The 21,697-nt window shown below is 41.3% G+C and overlaps 1 protein-coding gene across 8 annotated transcripts in view; it reads left to right on the top strand.

Moving 5' to 3' along the window:
* PRRC2C (proline rich coiled-coil 2C) overlaps positions 1–21,697 on the top strand; it is a 61,023-nt gene that overhangs the window by 13,068 nt on the left and 26,258 nt on the right. For all 8 annotated transcript variants that reach the window (XM_083157002.1, XM_083157005.1, XM_083157003.1 and 5 more), the window contains exons 2-9: positions 6,473–6,645; positions 12,310–12,487; positions 12,629–12,741; positions 13,705–13,833; positions 14,908–15,161; positions 16,654–16,733; positions 17,307–17,428; positions 20,173–20,263. In XM_083157002.1, coding sequence (XP_083013128.1) covers positions 6,534–6,645; positions 12,310–12,487; positions 12,629–12,741; positions 13,705–13,833; positions 14,908–15,161; positions 16,654–16,733; positions 17,307–17,428; positions 20,173–20,263 — 1,079 coding nt within the window. In that variant the 5' untranslated portion in view covers positions 6,473–6,533. The remainder of the gene's footprint in view (positions 1–6,472; positions 6,646–12,309; positions 12,488–12,628; positions 12,742–13,704; positions 13,834–14,907; positions 15,162–16,653; positions 16,734–17,306; positions 17,429–20,172; positions 20,264–21,697) is intronic.

Consider the following 21,697-nt stretch of genomic DNA (forward strand, 5'->3'; position numbering starts at 1 on the left):
AAGAGGCGAGCTGCAGCCGGCAGCTCGTCACTTCCTGGCTGTTCACAGCAGAACGAGCCTGACAGCTAGTGAAGTTAGGCTCGTTCTGCCGAGAAACCCTGCTCAATTCTGTCGGGGAAGACTGCATTGAATAGGGCCGGCGGCCATCTCCCCCGTGGGGAGATGGTCGCTGGCGATTGAATACCCCCCTAAGTGAATGCGCTGGGATTCTTATAGCCTTTTACTATTATCTTTGTTCTAACAAATTAGTCTTGCTTCCTGTTTAGAATGACCGCTTTTTGCCAGGATCATGCCAAGGCATGGTTTGTAATACCCCTTTTTCAACAAAAATCCAGGATCTGAGCCGGCATTTGGAACACAGATCCAAGCTAGGTTAGATCTGGGATCTGCACCGTTTACACTGCGGTGCTGGAGGTTGGGCTTCCACCATTGATGTGAATGGGAGCTGGGTCGTTTACACTTCCCTCTACCCAGCTCCTGGGTAGAAGTCCTGTGTAAAGGGACACTGGTTGACCCATTTACACCGCCGCTGACTTGGGTTTTTGTGGCAGTCTAAATTTGAATAGGCATTGATTTAGCTTATCTCTGCCAGTCTCAATATTTTTTTTTTTTTTTTTTTTTTTTTTTTTATTCTTTATTAGTTTTCAATATTAGCAAACATGAAAGGACAACATATAAAATACATACATACATACAAGACAATTATCTATTGAGAGGAAATAAACCAGTTATCATAATGGCATATCACCCTGGACATGTTGTAAATATAATCAACACTTTCATCATTAGGAGTTTCCCTCCTCTTTATACATCAAACATTTATGTACCCATGTACTAATGTTTCCCGAGGTTCCAACCAGCTGTTTACTTCCCAGGGGGTGCCTATACCTTTCTAACTCCAAAACCTTTTATTCACCTATATATCCCCTACCAAAACTGCTGTGTTAATACCAGTGTACAATCAAAATATTCCTAATTCATACCATATTCCTATTATACGTATCTGTGCTTCACTAAGAAAAAAAAAAAAAAAAAAAAAGAAAAGAAAGAAAGGACTTACAAATAGAAAAGTAGAGGAGGAATAATTCCTCTTCAGTGAATATATACTATTTACGTCACTTATACCATTGCTGAATCTAGTGTTGGCTACGTGTTCCTTTTTGGGTGATTTCAAAAGCTTTTGTGTCTACATATAATTACCAGTGCAATATAAAAGCAGAAAAAATTAGGAGTATAAAATTTAGGAAAAAAGAAGAAACTATATAAAAATAAGAAAAAAAGATTAAGAGTAGTGTAACACCCTCATACATTATTACCCATAGTCAAGATAACCTCGATCCTCATTAATACATCCCTTCTAGATGCAAAGTGAACTGACAGTTCCCTTTTACATATCATTGGGCTATTTCCTCTCTTAAATTAATTTACATTTTTACCACACTCACAACGAACAAACAATTAAATACATACTAACAATACTACATAGACTACAAGTGCCTGCTTTTTTCTTTTGTTAATCAAAGAAGCGCTGAAACCTTAGTTAATTGATCAATCGAAAATATCACATACAATGTATCTACTGGGTCAAATTGGTGCATTGAGAATGTAACCATTTCCCCCATATCACATAGTATTTCTCGACTGCCTTGTCTGTAATATATACATATTTCTCATGTTCAGCTGTTTTATTAACTAAAGTATACCATGCCGCTATGTCAGGGCCTTTTTGCGACATCCATGATCTTGCAATTACTACCTTTGCCAATGCACTCAAGTTAATAACTAGCCGTCTGTCCTCTTTATTCATACCATTTGCAGGCCATATTCCCATCACAAGACAGCTAGGTTGCATACATAGGTCAGAGATCCCCATCCTGAGCATAGCCCTCACCACCCCCAGCCAGAAGTGCTGTAATACTCGACACTCCCAAATTAAATGCCAAAAATTCCCGCCTATGGTCTTACATTTAGGACACCTATTTCCTGAACCTTCAGAAAATTTACTGATTTTTTCTGGGGTCATGTATGTCCGATGCAGAATGTTCAGCTGAATTTGTTGGGTTCTAATTGATTTGGTAGCCAAGGTTACTGTTTTTAAGGCCTCTTCCCAGTTGTCCTTATCTACCACAGGAATATCTCTACTCCATTTTACCCGTAGTTTCTCCAAGTCACCCATGGAAGTCTGCTCCGTCAGGAATTTATAGCACCTCGACAGCCGTTTACCCCTAGGTATTTTGGATAACATCTTTTTTACTGGGGATTCTTTTATTTCCCATTCCCTAGAACGAGATTCAGATTGAATGGCACTTCTCATCTGTAAGAATCTAAAAAACATTCCCTGTGGGAGCCCAAATTCCGTACGCATCTGGGAAAAGGTTTTCAAATTATTTCCAACAAAAATCTGATTCAAGCTGGTGATCCCATATTGAGCCCATATTCTATTTCCCTGCTGGGTTTTCAACTTCTGAAGTTGCGGGAGCTGAAAGATACAATAATCTGGGTCCATTCCCTCATATTGTAAACTTTTCTCCACCCGTTTCCAGATAGTTCTAGCTTGTTTCAAGAGAGGTGGATTATGTTTGGGGGCTAATTTCCCCAGAAGGGTCTGTAGGGGAGATAACCCGGGGGCGGCCTTAGCTATAAATGCTAACAAGTCTTCCGTATTTTCATCTTTCTTAACCCATCCAGCCAAGTGGTTCATCTGGGCTGCATGGTAGTAGTATCTAAAATTTGGTAACGCTATACCACCGCAATCTTTTGCATTACATAGCGTGTTTAATTTAATTCTGGGGAGCTTATTACGCCAGAGGAACATGGAGATCATAGAATCCAATCGTTTAAAAATCTTATCACCAATATAGATAGGAGAGTGCACCAAAATATAAAGTATCTTAGGCAAGATTGACATTTTAACCAGGTTGGATCGACCCATCAATGTGAGTGGGAGTCTCTGCCAACTTTTAAACTTCTTTTTTATTTCCTCAAACAGAGGGAGAATATTGTCTTCTATATAATCAGCAGGTCTCCCCGACACGATAATCCCCAGATATTTAATTTTTTGCACGACTGGAATCCCCATACTATCTGAGGCCCTGACCGAACCTAACGCCAATAATTGCGATTTACTATAATTGATTTCCAATCCAGAGTAACAGCCAAATTCAGTTATAATAGACACTATCTCCGGAAATCTATCGGCACCATCCATCAATCCGACGAGGAGGTCATCAGCATAGAGAGAGATTATATTGTAACCTATACCAACCCTCCCAATCCCGCTCCTTAACCTACACGCCAGAGGCTCCATTGCCACCGCAAATAATAGGGGCGACAATGGACACCCCTGACGCGTACCTCGGAATAGTGGAAAGGGCTCCGAAACATAACCATTCGCTAAAATGCGGGCCGACGGGTGACTGTATAATAAAAATATCCTATCGATAAATTTATTACTCATACCAAAAGCCAATAAGGTCTGTTTCAGATACGGCCATTCCACACAGTCAAAGGCCTTATTAGCATCAAAAGATGCCACCCCAACCTCGTGTTTGACCATATCTGCCATCTGTAAATACATATGAACCCGGCTTAGATTATTGGCTGTGGATTTCCCCTTCATAAAACCATTCTGATCCGGGTGGACTATACCGCCAATAACACTGTTTAGCCTATTAGCCAAGATTTTAGCATAAATCTTGGCATCTACCGTCATCAGCGATATTGGACGATATGATGCCAGTCTCAATATTAGTTGCCTTTGTTATTGACACCCAATCTTCAATCTCGAATGTGGCAGTAGATCAGAGAGGCAATATACAATTGGTTATGCTGATTGAGGTCATTATGGCCTGGCATAGTTGCAATATCAACCAAACAAATTGCCAGGATGTGAAATTCCTGTGCACTCAAACTGGTTACTACATGCACTTTCAGCTTGTCACCACCAAACTGAACAGCAATTGAATAGCTCTGTTCGGCATCCTCTCCTGGCATGCTGACAATTGAACCACTCTCCAATATATTGTGCAGGAAGATTCTGCAATATCTCTCCCAACCGGGTACTCTTGCTTTTGTTTCAGGCTAACAGGCAGCTGTTTTTATTAGTGCCCCTCAATCTTTCAATGAAGGTTATGTCCATTTACTAAGATGTTCTGTGCTTTGTATTGGGAATATTATTGTTCCCAATACAGTGTTCAGAATTGTTTTGTGTGATTTTTGCTTCACCTATTTACTGCAGGCTATAATATACACAGTGGTTGCTCTAGAAACATTCTCTGCCTATGTATCCACAGGGACACTATAAATGTCTCTCCCACTCTGTGGACTATGCTGCTTTTACTCACAACTATGGGAAGTAGTCAACTGAGAGTGATTACAGGGAAGATACCTGATTTCTTGACCGGATTTCTTGCTATCTCTTTGCATTGTCATTATTTTTATAATTTGATGCAGTACTTAACCTTCTATAATAATTTTCCATCTCCGTACTTGCGTGGGTTTCCTCTGGGTGCTCCGGTTTACTCCCACAATCCAAAAATATACTGACAGGCTAATTGCCTTCCAACAAATTAACTCTAGAATGTCTGTGTGCGTGTACATGTGGTAGGGAATATAGATTGTAAGCTCCACTGGGGCAGGGACTGATGTGAATGTTCAACTATACTCTGTAGAGCACTGTGGAATATATATGCGCTTAATAAGAAACGTAATAAATAAAAAAATCTCCATTAGTATTTGAGCAGACTATCCTGAATGTCACTGATTTTTCAGGTTTTTTTTTACTATTGTGAGTATAACTTTGGAGGTTTTTTATGTGCAGCCTTTATGTACTGGATCTTTAGAAAGTTACTTAGTAACTGGCACAGTGGTGGTTCCAGTTTTGTAAGCGTATATTGGGGTGTGCCACACGGTGCAGTTCTGGTCCATTGATTAGATGTGTGCTCTGTGCACACAAGTACATTTTAAGGGTACATGGATTTCTATGGAGATAGAAAAGTAAGATGCGCATTTATGACTTTCTAGACCAGGGGTCCTCAAACTCTTTTTCTCTTGGACCCCATCGGACAATAAAAATAATTACAGGACCCTAGCAATTTACCGCAGAATGGTCGCCACACATGTGAGGTCAGCAGACAGCACATACATGGCAGCATTGTGGAGGCAAAACATGTGAGGAGTCTAAAATAACAGACCATTCAACAGACTCCTTGAATCACTGACTGAGATTAGAAAAGTCATCAGCCTGATGGTCAGCAATATGGAGTCATGACCCCATGCTGAGAAGACTGGGACCCACTTTGGGTCAGGGCCCACAGTTTGAGAACTGCTGTTCTAGATAATGTCTGCATCTACATAAAATGTTCCCTGTAGGAAGGCTCCCTATTACCTTACAAGAAATGCAATGGGGGAGAAGCTGACTGTTCTTATCAGGAATGTTTGCTGTTAGTGATTGTAGGTTTGCCAAGACTTTCTATGAACTGACAGGACATAGTAGTACAGAGCAATAGGCCCAAACAGTTGCTGACAACACTCATACAATACAACACTCTTACAATTTATGTGAATGGGAAGAATAACTGTTGATAAAGTACTAAAGTTGGTTTCACACCATAATGCTTGCTTGTCCTCCACTGGTCATTGCATTTTTTTTTTTTTCTTCCTTAAACTTAGGGGTCATACACACGGCTATCTTTAGCCCTGTTTCTAAGCGATCTGTCTAGATAGCTTTGAAATGAAGCAGGGCTCTCTCCGAGTGTATTTATTTATTACCAGTTTATTATATAGCGCACACCTATTCTGCAGCGCATTACAGAGAACCTTCACATCAGTCCCTGCCCCAGTGGAGCAATCAAACCCATGACCTCAGCGCTGTGTATGCCCCCAAGTGACGGCTATGCGTGGTCCCGTGCATCGCCATAGCCTGACTAGATCTTGAATACATGTAGTCAAGATTTTGTGCCAGATGCACTAAGCTTTCAAAAATTATAAGATGGCAAGTGATAAATAGCCAGCCAATCAGCTTCTACCTGCCATGTCACAGACTGTTTGAAAATGTCAGGCAGGAGCTGATGGGTTGGTTGTTTATCTACCTGCCATGTCACAGACTGTTTGAAAATGTCAGGCAGGAGCTGATGGGTTGGTTGTTTATCTACCTGCCATGTCACAGACTGTTTGAAAATGTCAGGCAGGAGCTGATGGGTTGGTTGTTTATCACTCTCCATTTTATCTTTTTGAAGCTTCAACCCCATAGAACACTGGTCAGTGGCACACATTGCTGGTGCATAGTGTGTGCACTAAACCTCATTGCTCTGCAGGGGGCTGGAGTTGATAAGTGAGACCTCTCCTTATTCGTTCTCTTCTGGGTTCCTTACTTTTGTGGGGACCTGTGGTCCTTTGTTACTACCAGCTGTATTTCATAAACACCAGGTATGACAATGTTTCTGAATTGGATTTTTTTGTATTATTCCCTTAGGAAAGAACTGGGCCTAAAAGTGAGGCAGAGGCTGTACCAGACTCGATGAATTTCCTTCGACATGTCGGAGAAGTCAGGCCAGAGCACAAAAGCAAAGGATGGGAAAAAGTATGCTACTCTCAGCCTATTTAACACATACAAGGGAAAATCGCTAGAAACTCAGAAAACTACCGGTGAGTGGCAAAAATAATCATATGAAGTATATTCTAAGTGGCAATCTATCGATGAACCAGTGTAATACAGCATGTTTAAAAAAATTGGGATTTACATTCACAATTATTTTTTGGTCAGGATTGGTAAATATAGGAAATCTAACATGTTGGATATTACAAATTCCCCTGCGGTGGGAGATCGGGGATTTTGCCCGGTCCATCGCTAAGGTATGGGGGTGATGGGGCTTATTATACCATGTTGAACATGTACACAGCTCCTACCCAGGTGAAACCTGGGTTCCAGCTCAGAAAACCCCTTTCACACTATACCACAGACCCAAGTTATTCCAGGTTGACCCATGTCACACGAGCCAATCCATGGGGTTCAATGTGAAGTCATTTAAGGTGAAGCCTTTTTGGCATTTTGTGTCATCTGCAGCAGATGAGGTAATCAGTAACTACCTCCATAGAGACAACCATTTTGCTCCTTCTTGGCACAACCGGTTTCCGAAAAACTGGTTCGCACCATGTAGGCCTAACCCAGACCCTGAACAGGGTTGCAAGTCTCATGAATAACCATGGTTGCTTTTCCAGGTTTGAGAACATGGGGCTGTCAAGTTGGGTGTGAGCCTGTCAGACAGGAGTAGGACCCACATGTACTTGCTGCTTGGATCTTGTCATTCATAAACTGTGTAATATTGTGGTTTATTCCCCTGTGTACCTGTAGTATTTATTGTTCACATTACATGTTGAATCCATTATTTGGTTTCTTACCTACACAAACTAAAATGAGATTCCTGTTGGTGAAGATGCATAGGATAGGGTCTAACTAGCAGCCATTGTACCAATGTATAATTTTGTTTATGTATTTCAATTGAAAATAAGGGCTTAGTGGGCAGTTCACTTGTAGCATGTGCTCCGTCAGTTTTCTGTACAAGTAGGCATATGTCGGAGCTATTAAATGTTTTTTTTCCATTCAGGTTCCCAATTAGCAGTTAATGTGGCCTTAGTTTTAGCCATGCAAAGTTGCTATCCCCATCAAAAGATCTCTATTGGGTATTTACATTCATTCTTTGTGCTTCCAAACTTCATACTTTCACAATTTTTTTTTATTTATTTTTTTATACTCCTCTCCAAAGGCTGCGAGACCTAATATAATAACTCTAATAGATGCTCATTCGTATAGACTCCACAATTGAATTTGATGAACCATATAAATGTTTGCCCTCTGATCTTTTTACTTGTGTTTATAGTACGTCTCCCATAATTTTACTTTGTTTTTAAGGTACGTTTGACTTAAGTTTGTGCCCCTATATTTGTCATTTCAAACCTCATCTCCTAAGGGGATGTGAGAAAAATAACTGTTGGCCAATCAGATCATGCAAATGGGTACAGCAGCTGATGTGTGCTTATATATTGGGAGAATGACTTTCCATTCCTGGTTTATGTTAGGGCAGTGCTGCATGTGACTGTGGCATTGTCATGATTGGGAGATGAGGGTCAAGTTATAGACTAAAGCCAGGTATACACTATGCAATTATCGTCTCGATACGCAGATTGGGCCAATAATTGCATAGTGAACGGTCGGGTGTAAACAACCTTACAACGTGCCTAACCATCCGTCATTTACCCTGCTCCTTCACTGCGAGAGAACGTAGATATCACAGCTTTAGATAAAATGTCTTTTTAGCTGAGACATGTTATCTGACAAAATATGCCCAGTCACTCTGTGACTGGTTGGCCGTCATTAGGTCAATATGCAGAATGTTAGCATGTTGACAGTGACCATGTCAATATCCTATCCACCAGGATAATATGTCACAAACTGTCCCTGCTTGTCTAGTGGCTTTGTTGGCACCAGCATTGGTGGCCTAGTGATGTGGACCTCCAATGCTACAGCATTAACCATCAGCATCCTGAAACCGTCAACATTTCCGATGGTGACATTGTGAAGCTGACGACAATTTGAGTGCGTCGTCTTGGTTCCTGTTGGCCGTTTGAACCGCATCGAGTTCTAATGTTTAACATATGGACATCAGCAGGGTTAGGATCGACTATTTGACCATATGCAGCCCAGCATTAGAGATGATGGAAGGAACATAGGTACCCCAACAGAATTGAGTAGCAAGTTTGCCAACCGTTTAAATGCATATAGTAAGGGAACGCTGCTTACTTAAAACAGCAACATGTGCTTGCTTCTGGGGAGTTGCCTAGCACTGCCAGATGCTCGGAGGTGGCCATATAACCCATGGGAAGGATTTGATAGGAAGCATTGGCCAACGTTAATGTTAAATGTTGTTCAGAGAATTAAGACAAGTGTTGAGCTATGTACAGTTATCATTTCCAGTACAATTCTGCAGACATGATCAGCGTCTGGAAACGTGGATGTTGAATTGTATTTGTCATGCTGGAAAGTCTTCATTTATATAATGCAATCTGCTTTTTCTGTGTGTGTGTGTGTGTGTGTGTGTGTGTGTGTGTGTGTGTGTTGTTTTTTAATACTTACCAAGTCGTCTGGGGTCCACAGCAGGCCTTCAGCAGCCTCTCCGGCGTATCCAGCGGTCCCAGAGTGCATTGCGCGAGTGCAACAGCAATCGTGGGACCGCTGGAGACTGTGCTGAAGGCCTGCCGAGGGACCATTGGAGCACCACCAGGGGACAGGTAAGTATGCCTTAAAAAAAAATGGTACTTGTTTCCTAGCACGGCGCCAATGATTTTGATTGTATCCGTCGGGTCGGAAAAATCGCGTCCATCGCATGCCAACCAAATCGCATGCGATGCGATCAACCCGATTTTTACATTGGAATCAATGTAAAATGGTCCCTGAGACCCGATTTTTACATTAATTTCAATGTAAAAAGCCCCAAAACCCCCATTTTAATACCAAACCCCCCCCCATTGTTAATGCCAACCCACTATTGACGCCAACCCGAAGCGTGGCGAGCGGCGGCGGTATGCGTCCTCCGAACTTTTCATACCCCTACTATCCACGTCGGCGTGAAGTCGATTTTATAAAGTGTGGCGAGCGCAGCAAGCCACTGAGCCCGAAGCGTGGCAAGCGCACCCGGATACCTTAACAGGTATACGCGTCCCCTCGCGTGCTTCACGCTCGCCACACTTTATAATATCAACTCCACGCCGACGTGGATAGTAGGGGTATGAAAAGGTCGGAGGCCTCGTACCGCTGCGCTCGCCACACTTCGGGTTGGCGTTAACGGGGGGGGGGGGCATTAAACATACTTTTTAACCATATTCAATGTAAAATGGGCCATATTGGCCCACTTCACATTGTCACCTATGTAAAATCGGGTTGATCAACCGGCGCGATCAACCCGATTTTCACTTAAATTAATTTAACATTGTTCCCTATGGGAAAATCGCGTTGATCACATTGCGGCCCCTAATAAGGACACGATCAACGCGATTTTGTCTTTCACCTGCAAATTAGCTGGTGATTGACAGAAAATCGTGTCCATCGCGATTGTATGCCTTAAGTACCTTAAACTTAAGGCATACAATCAACGGGATGGGCGCCATGCTAGGTAACAAGTACCAATTTTTTTTTCCAAAAACCGGAAAAATCCCTTATCCGGAATGCTCGTGGTCCCGAGCATTTCGGATAACGGATATTCATCCTGTGTGTGTGTGTGTGTGTGTGTGTGTGTACTATCCCCCTTTCTAAGACTGTACATCTGCTAGTCCTCATGGTGTAGCCTTTACATAATGGTAGCAACATTTATTTTTCAGGCCAAATAGAGACTGACAACAACGTAAAATAACTTTCAGAATAGGCTTTCTGGAAGATATCTTTCACTTCATCTTCTAGTGTGTTTGGGGCTTTACATCAGTAGTAGGGGAATTGATGGAAACACTCTTAAAACAAAGAGTTGTAGAATATCTCAAAACCAGCAATTTACAGGATCCAAAACAGCATGGGTTTACTGGGGGAAGATCATGTCAAACAAATCTTATTGACTTTTTTTGACTGGGTGACTTAAAGTAATAGGTCAAGGTGGGGCTGTAGATGTAGCTTATCTAGACTTTAGTAAAGCTTTTGACACTGTCCCACATCGCAGACTTTTAAATAAACTTGAAAGCTTGGGATTGGATTCTAAGATAGTTGAATGGATAAGAGCATGGTAACAGAACAGAAAACAGAAAGTTGTAGTAAACGGAGTACAGTCAAAGGAGGGAAAGGTTACAAGTGGGTTACCCCAGGGATCTGTACTTGGACCAGTGCTTTTTAATATCTTTATTGGTGATATTTCAAATGGAATTGAGGGTAAAATGTGCCTTTTTGCAGGTGACACAAAGGTATGCAACAGGGTAGACCCACCAGGAGGGGAAAACAAATGATTGAGGGTCTAGGTAGATTAGAGGAATGGTCAAAAGCATGGCAACTACAGTTTAATGCCAAAAAATGCAAAATCATGCACTTGGGTCTCAAAAATCCAAAGACTAAATACAGGTCGAGTATCCCATATCCGTTATCCGAATTATTCCGAAAACGAGACATTCCAGAAAGTGAAAAAAATTTTTTTTTTTTGCTTAAAACTCACTGGGGACATTTGTAACAGCATCACTGGGGACATGATATGTAACTGGCACTATATATGTGCAAGACAATGATTGCTTGGCATTCAAATTCAGTGCTGAGATAGTACACACATTTTGTTTCACGTTTTGAAACCTTGTTTTTTGAACAAATAAAATATATTTGTGTGTATTTTATGTGGTAATAAAATATATTTGTGTGTATATTATGTGTTTATACAGCATAAATGCAAGATACTTCAAAATACATCATTGAAATATTAAAATATTCTGAAATACGGAATAATCCGTTATCCAAAATTCTCCTGGTCCCGAGCATTGTGGATAAGGGATACTCAACCTGTATAGTATAAATGGCACTATAATGGAAACTACTGAGGAAGAGAGGGATCTAGGTGTCCCCATTTCAGGGGACTTAAAGGCAAGTAGGCAATGTAACAAAGCAATGTAGAAGGCAAGTCAGATGCTTGGTTGCATAGGGAGAGGTATCAGCAGTAGAAAGAAAGAAGTAATGCCACTGTATAGGTCATTGGTACGACCTCACCTAGAGTATTGTGTTCAGTTCTGAAGGCCATATCTCCAGAAGCATATAAATACATTAGAGACTGTACAAAGAAGGGCAACTAAAATGGTGCATGGCCTACATCACAAAACATACCAGGAAAGACTAAAAGATCTTAATATGTATACTTTAGAGCAGAGAAGGGAAAGAGGGGACATGATAGAAACTTTAAAATATATCAAGGGTTTTAACAAGGTACAGGTGGGAGACATTCTTCACAGGAAGAGGAGCAACAGAAAACGAGGACATGCACTGAAACTAGAAGGAGGAAGATTCAGGGGAAATGTGAGGAAGAATTACTTCACAGAAAGAGTAGTAGATAAGTGGAATAGCCTACCATCAGAGGTGGTAGACGCAAATACAGTAGTACAATTTAAACATGCTTGGCATAGGCATATTGATATCCTTACAAAATAATAAGGATCAAATATGGTTTGAGGTAACATGTTTACAAAAGGGGCAGACTAGATGGGCCAAGTAGTTCTTATCTGCTGTCAAATTCTATTTTTCTATGTTTCTTTACACTTTGCTATTAACTATTACATATGCCTTTTTTTTTTTTTTTGTAGTTGCTGCACGCCATGGACTTCAAAGCCTGGGAAAAGTTGCTGTGTCTCGACGGATGCCTCCGCCTGCAAACTTGCCCAGTCTAAAAGCAGAAAATAAAGGCAATGACCCTAACGTGAACATTGTGCCCAAAGATGGAACAGGCTGGGCTTCCAAACAAGATCAGTGTGAAGAGGAGAAGTAAGTTGGATTACTAATGTTCAAGTAAAAGTATTTATTTTGTATGAAATGTAGCATATTTTCAGCTAAACTTTAAAAAAATATTTATATGGTGTATTATTGTTCAGTGTTGTGGTGGTAATGATTTTTGTTTTGCTATAGAACACCAGAAGTGCCACCGCCACCACCTCCAAAGCCAGTTGTTCCCCCTACACCAGAGGTTCCTGTTGTTGCCAAATCATGGGCCAGTACCAAGCCAGGTGTGCAAGGAGATGGTAAGAAGGGCTTAAGTCTTAAAACCTTCTTCATAATAGGATATTTTTGTGGGCAGTAAGGGAGTTTACCATATGGGTGCTATCATCACAGAATGTTCAACTATTCTTTTATCTTGCATTTAAAGAAAATGACTTTGTTTAGCTTGGTGTCAATAGGGAATTCATCCTATTCATCATAAAGTTCTTTGGCAATTTAAGCTTTTTTCTGTATAGGAATGCACAGTACTTATGTTAGTTGGGCGCCCACTAAGCTATTTGCTTAGTTTTCCACGTCCCCTCGCAGGGCTCGCTGCGTTTTGGGCTCGCTGTGCTCGCCACACTATAAAATCAACTCCATGCCGACATGGATAGTTGGGGTATGAGCGTAGTAACTATAGTGGGCGCCCTAACATATAAGTATTAAATGCACAGTTTAAATACAGGCTTCTGATACTATGCATTTATTGCATCTCATTTGTAAAGGTGCTGGGACATTAAAGCGATTTTGTCACTCTTCATTGAATTGCTGCGATAAATCAGATGTCATGTGGTCCCATGAGCATTGCATTGGAGCCTGAAGATAGATCCACTGTGCAGCCCGGGCTATCGCATCGCCAAGCCTTTCAGCAGGCATGGCTAGGATTGCATACGATACACCATATGCAGTCCTTCTGCATAAAATGTATTGTTTGCAGACCTGCCACCCAGGCGGTTCCGCATGTGGTATCCCGGGATGGCTGGACCGAATACGATGCATTGCATGCGATTCTTTTTCCGATCTAAAAGCAAATCTTTTTGTAAAGAGCATTACATTATAGCTGATGTATTTCCTATAATTTTCTGGATGTGAAAAGGCCAAATGTGTATGTTAACGGTTATGTACTACATTTTTGTATTTTGAAGCTTTTGCTTGTGAAGATTGCAATAATCTGCAAATAACTTGTGGTGTAGATTAATCTATAATATGAATATACTCTTTCCCAGGTGTTCCAGTAAACCGATATTTCCAGCAAGAATTCCCCAGTCTGCAGGCAGCTGGGGAGCCGGAAAAAGTAAAAGAGAAAGAAGTTACAGATGATGACTATGGACCTGGACCGAGTTTGCGCCCACAAAGTAATGCACGCCTACATGTTGTAATATGCACTCTTTAAAATATGTAAAAATGACTAGATGGTGCAATTCACCTCTGTTTGTGCGTGCATTCAGCCAGGGGGATTTTCTATGTGCTCACAGCCTCCGGAGGTGCGAGCTGTAATGTGTCCATATCTTAGGTGGAGCGCCTTCACTAGAACTAGTTTAGCCGCTTTGTGCAGATAAACCTATTAATGGTCACCAACATGCAGCATGTGGCCCAGCAGGGAAGCAATCGAATACAGATGTGTCTACATACATCTATGCTCCAGATGCTACATGATTTGTGAGTGACATGTGACTTGGTAGCACCAAGCATCTCCAATTAAAATGATGCAGAAGCAGACTCTGCTGATTAAAATGATATGCAGCATGTCCATATTCTGTGTGACCGCTGCTGTGAAATGCTTTGCATATGAAATGCTACGTTGGTGTTTTCCAGTATGAACTTTTAATCCTCAGGAGTTGCCTGTGCATCGTATCGGCAATATTTTGTGAATAATATTTATTTATTTTACAGAAAAGTTGCTTGATGCTGACCCACGTCACATCATGGCTCAACTAGATGGGCTGTTTAAAGTGTAATGAGGCTAGATGTATGTGTACACCGCTGTATCTTTGGTGGGTGCGCATTACATTTGGGCACCCACAAAACAATTTAACTCCCCACTAAATGTTCTTATTGGATTAATAATTTTTTTGTGTATCGGTTCATTTTATATAACCTTAATAAAATCTCCACATTATAAGTGCACTGTCCATTTAGGATACCAAGCCTTTGAGTTGTGCATCTGTGTGCATGCTCACCAAATCGGAGAAGTATATACAAATATACAGTCCCCATTTGATTTGGAGAATGCACATTATGGGGGAATTCAGTTGTAGGCAATAGAGGGCAGCGGGTGTTCAAGAACTCGGCCAGGCGAGTTACTCGCCACCATTTGAATTCCGCATATCTCCAAAGTTGTTTTCCCATCGCCTCATCTTGCAGCATTATTTGGAAATGTATTCCTTTGTCAGGAACTGGAGTCTTAACTTTTGTTCTTTCTTACATAGCTGATGTGGCCAGTTGGCGGGAGGGTGGAGGAAGAAACCTTGGCACGCCAGTTGCACCTGCTGACCAAGAAAACGTTCCTCCAGTCGGAGAGGATGGAGCATCTAATCCTGCTCTACCTGGTGCTGCAGACCAGAGCAAGATTGGGGATAAACGAGCTAGTCATGGTGCCCCCAATCCTCTAAAATTGAATGGACAACAGCAACCTGGCCTACCTCCTCAGTACAGAGGCATGATGCCCCAATTTGCTGGAAATGTAAGCATGATGACTCTAGGTATCGTACACTTGTTATTGAAATAACTGTATATGATCCATGACAAATGCACATGCCACACCCAGATGTATATAATGTGAATTTTTTTGATCCAATCTGGGAGACGCTGCTCACCATGGGGTGCTGAAAGGGATCAAAAGGAACCGCCAAGTATTGCAGATAATCACTTTAGGACCAATGCTTGTCCATTCTACAACTCCTGATGGTCAGTGTCACTGTTTCTCTTACAGCCAAACATTCCCCCAAGAAAACGGCCATTATAGAAATAAAATCATTTTTATATATGGTCGGTTTTGTTGGAGTGGATGTTTGGCGTAGCGCGCTTCGAGCAGTTTTGTCTGGGCCACTCCTGGGCATCACTACTGGTTTGCTTGCCCCTGTGCCCCAGACCTAAACCCCAGAGTGTTGGGCAGCTGCTTAACAGGAGACCTTGACATTGGTGGGCAGGCCCATATCTTTGACCTAGTGTGTGTGTGTGTGTGTGTGTGTGTGTCTGTGTGTGTGTCTGTATATACAGAGCTCCATAGTGCCTTTATCACAGGTAAAAAAAAATTATTGTAAAATCACGATCCCACATTGAGCAAGGTAATGGGTCACATAGCGGTAGATTTCAAAGTATTGGACTTATTGAGGTTCTATTTGTGGACATTCTCTGAATAGTTTTGCGCACTTTATATTTCAGAGCACCTCTCATTAGAAACTTTTATGGGGTACAGTCCAGAGTCCCTTTCCCTATAAGGTTACGCCTTCCAATTTGTTTAATTGAAAGTTGTTTCCCTCAGTGCGGGGTCTAGAGCCTCCTGCTCTGGACAGTGCATTTTCCTAGCTGTGCCTTCCCAAAATGGGCACCCTCCTCAGTGATTCACAAGTCTGCAGGTGGACTTGTGACTTACAAGTTGTTATTACAACATTGTGGTGTTTTATGTTATGAATGGTATGTTGGTTTGTTTGTGTCTCCGTTTTGTACCCTAACTTTCCTTCTCTCAAGTATGTCTTCCTCCTTTGGGCACAGTTTTACTTAGACTGAGTTTTTGGAGGGGGCATAGGGGGGGTTGAGCCAGAAAACCCTGTTTGAAGTTTTATGTGCATGGGCTCCTTTGGACCCCATCTATACCCCACCATATTTAAGTGAATCCCCAGTATCCCTTATGGACTCGGAGTAAAGGATTTACTGGTAATCACAAGTTGCCATGCTGCTTGTAGGTGCCGGGGTAGATCAATTTGGGAGCATTGCCAGGTGATAACCTCTGGTTTCTTATACCTTATATAAAATACATTGGTAGAGGTGTTTATTAGAAAAGGAATAAACACTTCCGCTTACATTTTATTCTTCTATTAAATGAAAAGTTATTTGGCAGATATCCTTTAATTGACAAGACAAAACATTTAGCTTTTGCCTTTTTCCTTGTTTCAAAGTCCAGTAGAATATTCTTAATATACATATGTTAATAATTGCAATGTGTTTGTCCACAGATGTTCCCTTCTTATCCACGACTTCCATTTCCCCCAATGCAGGGGCCAACACGTTATCCCACACCAGCAGAGAATAACAGGTGAGAAACTTAAGGCCCCCATGCACAGGTCTGATTTTGAACAGTTTTCATCCGATGCCAACGAATCTGATGAAATCAGGCTGAATCGGATGTGTTTTGACATCCAACATGATGCATTGCCCTGTGCGCATACGATATTTGGATTCAGCGGTGGGGAACAGCGTCGCATGTGATACATTTGAATGTGAAAAGAGCCTACTGGCTCAAGGGGGATCAGATGAACATACATCGCAGCAGTGTATGACCACCTTTTTATCATTGTATTAAAGATCACAAACTTTTTTTATTGGCTGCTGCTTACTGACTTGGAGCTCTGGCCAGTAGAAGTTGTGTAAAAATGAGATCCCAACAAAAATTTCATTTTACGTTCTATGTATTTCTTTATGTGTACTGGAGATATGTTGCAGTAACTGTTAAGTGTTACCTGTTTGTTAAGAAAAATCAGCGCTCAGCCATCTGCCTTTGTAAGCTATGTATGTATATATGTGTGTATGTGTTTATATAGATAAAGATATAGTATGTATAGTACAATACTGTCTTTGCCCGGTTTTTATGATTGGTCACTTTATTTAGACTCTCTAGAAGACCCCCACAATCATGGGCTGCTGAAGGTGTTGAACGCCCCTCCATCATTAGCGCGACTGAACTCAAGGAGCTGGATAACCTGGACACTGAAACAGACGAAGGCTGGGCAGGTATATATTGTGTTCTACTTTGTGTCTTTCGTTAGGTGGTTTTGAGATTAATTCCCTCCCCCCCCCCCCCCCCCCCTCAAATTCATATGGGTTGCCAACGTTAGGACTTATCCACTCAAGCATTATTTAAATGTATAATTTCTCGCTCCTGATTTTGAGAAGTGCAAGAATAGCACATAGAGATCACTGATCATCAAAAGACCCCAGTGCAGACAAGTGTATTGCTGCCCATACACGCCCCGATACGGGCGTGCATTCCGTGCTTAACAAGCACGGATCACATTGCATTGCCTGTGCGTGCGTTGTGCATGCAATGTGATGAAAACAAAGTACGTGCAAGCACATACTTTTTGTACTGTGCGATGAGGTGCCGCGGGAGTGCGCACCTCAAAGCACAGAACGCACAGCCCGCTTCGCAGTGTGTATGGGCTGCTTATGGTATAAACAAGACCCTCTCCTTCAGGGAGAGAAAGCTGTTCCTGGACTTCCCTGGTAATGTATGATTGCCATCACATGTGGTGAGCCAGGTAATTTATAAGAAAGGTGTTTCACCACAGGTGATGGCAATCCTACATTACCAGGGAAGTCCAGGAGCAGAGAATTTTCTCCCTGAAGGAGAGGGTCAGGTAGGCAACCCTGGGTATAAATCTTGTGGAAAAGGCTGTCATTAGCTTTAACAAGTTGGAAACCGTGGTTGCGGTGTGAGCTTTGGTGTCTTCTTGGGCTGCCTTTATTGTACAGTGTAGGCTTTCTGAAACTGTTATAGCTGCATAAACGGCGATGTTGGTTTACTCAGGGGCTAATAGTGTATTAAAGCATGATGTGTTTGTAAGTATCCATGCTTTTGAGGGAGGGTGTCTTGGTAGCTAAGGTGTCTATGAGCACCCTGTGAATGCTTCAACTGGCAATACTGTAAAATCTTCTTGCAAGTCTGTTCCTCTATTAAAGCTACAGTCTGCAGATGAGAATGCGCGGATACTTTTTATTCCAACGTTTTGCCCAAAATCATTAATTTTGTGCCATTTTTCCATACTACCATTTTGCCAATGTCCACTCTACTTTAGTGAACATGGTTTGTGTATACTCTGTGTATATAAATTAGAGATGAGCGGATTTTGGATTCACTCTTTACTTTTCACTAAAACTAGCACATGTTCATATTGGCTAACCAAAACATCTGTGCCAGCCAATAAAATGCCATTTTGAGATTCAAACTTAACAGAGTAAATCCAAACTTGCTCATCCCTAATGTAATTAAGTAGGAGCTTGACAGAGTTTTTGTTGCTAAGCTAATAAAATACTACTTTTTATCTTTTCATAGCTAATTAAAAACCTTGTTTTCAATCAGCGCTACTCAACCTCAGTCCTCAAGAACCCCCCAACAGTGCACATTGTCCAGGTCACCTGGCAGGTGCACTCATTATTCATTGACCCACTTTAAAAAGATCACAGGTGGAGCTAATTATTTCACCTGTGATACTGTTGCAAATCATAAAGGTTCACTGCCAGATTTGAGGTGCAAAAGTTGTATTTATTGAATTTGTGTTTGTCTAGCCCACATATTACAGAAATGTACTAATCTTAAAGAACAATTGTAGAGCAGATTGCCACCTAAATTCACTAGAGTGAGGCACAAGACCAAGAATAACTACCCAAAAATAAATAATTGGCTATTAGTTGTATAGGTATTTTTTTTTTTTTTTTTTCTTAATTGCTGGCGCTGGGAATAGAGACTACACCTAGGAGTTTATGGCACTTCAAGAATATGGTCAAAATCCATCCCCTTACTTCCAAATAAATTCTTTACCTATAAGAATCTGCTTCCTTCCACATTTGTTGGGAGTTTTATGACCGCTTCCTCTTACATTGTTGGTCTTATATAGAGACACTGGTTGAAGGACGTAGGGAGCAGATTTCTCCGTCCTACATGGCGTACTACCTTCGATGGGTCCTGCTCTGTGTTGCAGCAGTTAGTGTCCACTAAAACCCCATTCTTGCTTGTGTCAAAATGGGGCTTCTGATGTGCATCGGGATTCTTACATTGTAAAGCTGCCCATACACGGTCCGTTTAACGGATCCGTTTGGGACTTAAACAGCACACATCGTAACGGATCGCATCCCTTGTGCATGCACTGCAATCCGATCCGATGTGTACCTAGTACAAAAAGTATGTGCAGCACATACTTTTTGTACCGTACTATGTGATGCGCGGGAGCGCGCATCACATAGTACAGAACGGATGCCGGCGAGCGGCTCTGTGTATGGGCAGCTTAAGAGTGTTACGGTATAAGAGACTCTGTCTAGGTTGACCACTAATGGTCGACAGTGACTAGAACGACACCCAAAAATGGCTGACATACCATAGGTCGACATTGACAGGTCAACACAAGCTTAAGGTCGACATGGGCATGGTCAACACATGTTTTGCACGGTTTTTAAGTCTATGGACGATATAAGTGTCCTGCAGTCCCCATGCTTCGGGCACAGTGCTTCAAAGCGCTCAACACACAGTATGAACCAAGTCTACGTAAAAAAGAAACCTTGAATGAAACCATGCCCATGTCCACCATAAGCTTGTGTTGACCTTCTGTCCATGCCAACCTATGGTATGTCGACCTAGTGTCTTGTGCTAGACATTGGACCCAGGGACCGCATACTTTAGGAGACTGATCTTTAGATGGTTTGGGCTGTAGCATAGACGGCATTGTATTTCTATTTCTTAAAAGATTCCATTCTTCTTGCAGGAGAACAAAGTGAAGTAGATTACACTGAGCAATTAAACTTCAGCGACGATGAAGAGCATTCCCCTGGTCATAAAGAGAAGATGGAAAGCTGGTAATCTACCTTAACAAGTTATATGTAGCATTCAATGTCAGGCTTAAGGTGTATCACCTGTGACCGTTACCATATGTATGAGATGTGATGTAGCATTGTGTACCTTGTATTTTTACTTTATTGTACTGTATTTTGTATTTTTCTTTTTACTTTTTATTAAAATATTTGTTACGATCAAAGTGTTTTTTCCAGTATTTTGTTTATTTACGTTCTGAGCATTCCAGCTGAATCCGTAGTACCATTTATTTTCGGAACTGATCTTCCCGATAGCGGGTTGTTCTGCCCGTCGTATCTCACATGCACTTCCCTCATATTTCAAAGCAAGTCATATTGTGTTTATATTGTTACAAGAGTATAGATGTACAATAGAGATGCCTATTCACCAGGTTCATAAGAAATATGGGCATATTGAAAAAAACAGCTTCCTTTCCCATTCCTATAGATGGTTAATATTTAGGGATACCAATATTCTTTCTTTCTGGGTTTACCAGCTAAAGACAAAACTATGAGGATTTTCAAATGAGGACCAACTGATGTTTATTGAATTCAGTTCCAAATTGTACAATTTATGTTGTACAGGTTAGAGAGGTACATGGAACAGCAATTCCATTGCTATGGAATATGTATATGCTATATGCACCCCTTATTACATACATACAGCATTTAGCTTGATTTATCACACGTCCCTGAATGTGAAAGCTTTTTTAAGGACTTTCCCTCTCCTTCCCTGTTCTTGGAAATTCTCTGTTTCTGAGCATCTGCTGTATGAATGGTTAAGGAGGTCCTGTTGACATATAACATTGTTCTTTTTATTCATTGGCTTTTTTTATTTTATTTTTTTAATGTATTCTGATTTGCCAAACTGCAAGCCTTAACTATTTATATTATTTTGCGGAAACCCGTACGTACAACACCATACTAAAACTGTAGCGCTGTCAGGACGGAGTGGACCAGCATTCACTCTGTTGTGGAGATACATTTACTGTGTGAAAAGAGCACTGCACTGTTTTTATAATGAACATTGTGAATTTTATTCTGGAAATGTACATGATCTAAACTCATGAAATATATAGTGCTCTTGTCCATTTACTGAGTTTTTTTGTACATTGTATGTCTGTCAGGACCCTCTTCTAGTCTCCAATGTGTATAGCACGGTTTCATAATTTTGGCACTTTCTAAATCAGGCATGTCCAACGTTGGCCCTCCAGATGTTGTGAAACTACACATCTCGGGATGCTTTGCAATAGTTTTAGCATTCTCTAATAGCAAAACTGTGGCAATGCATGCTGGGATGTGTAGTTTCACAACATCTGGAGGGTCAACGTTGGACATGCCTGTTCTAAATAATTGGTTTAAGTATTTAAGCATGGTTTTGATACGGCTACACATTTGCTTATGTGCCAAACTTTGTGTCATGAGCTAAAAAATTGATTA

This window comes from Crinia signifera, chromosome 8, assembly GCF_055691185.1.
Source record: "Crinia signifera chromosome 8, ASM5569118v1, whole genome shotgun sequence".
In the NCBI taxonomy this organism is placed as follows: domain Eukaryota; kingdom Metazoa; phylum Chordata; class Amphibia; order Anura; family Myobatrachidae; genus Crinia; species Crinia signifera.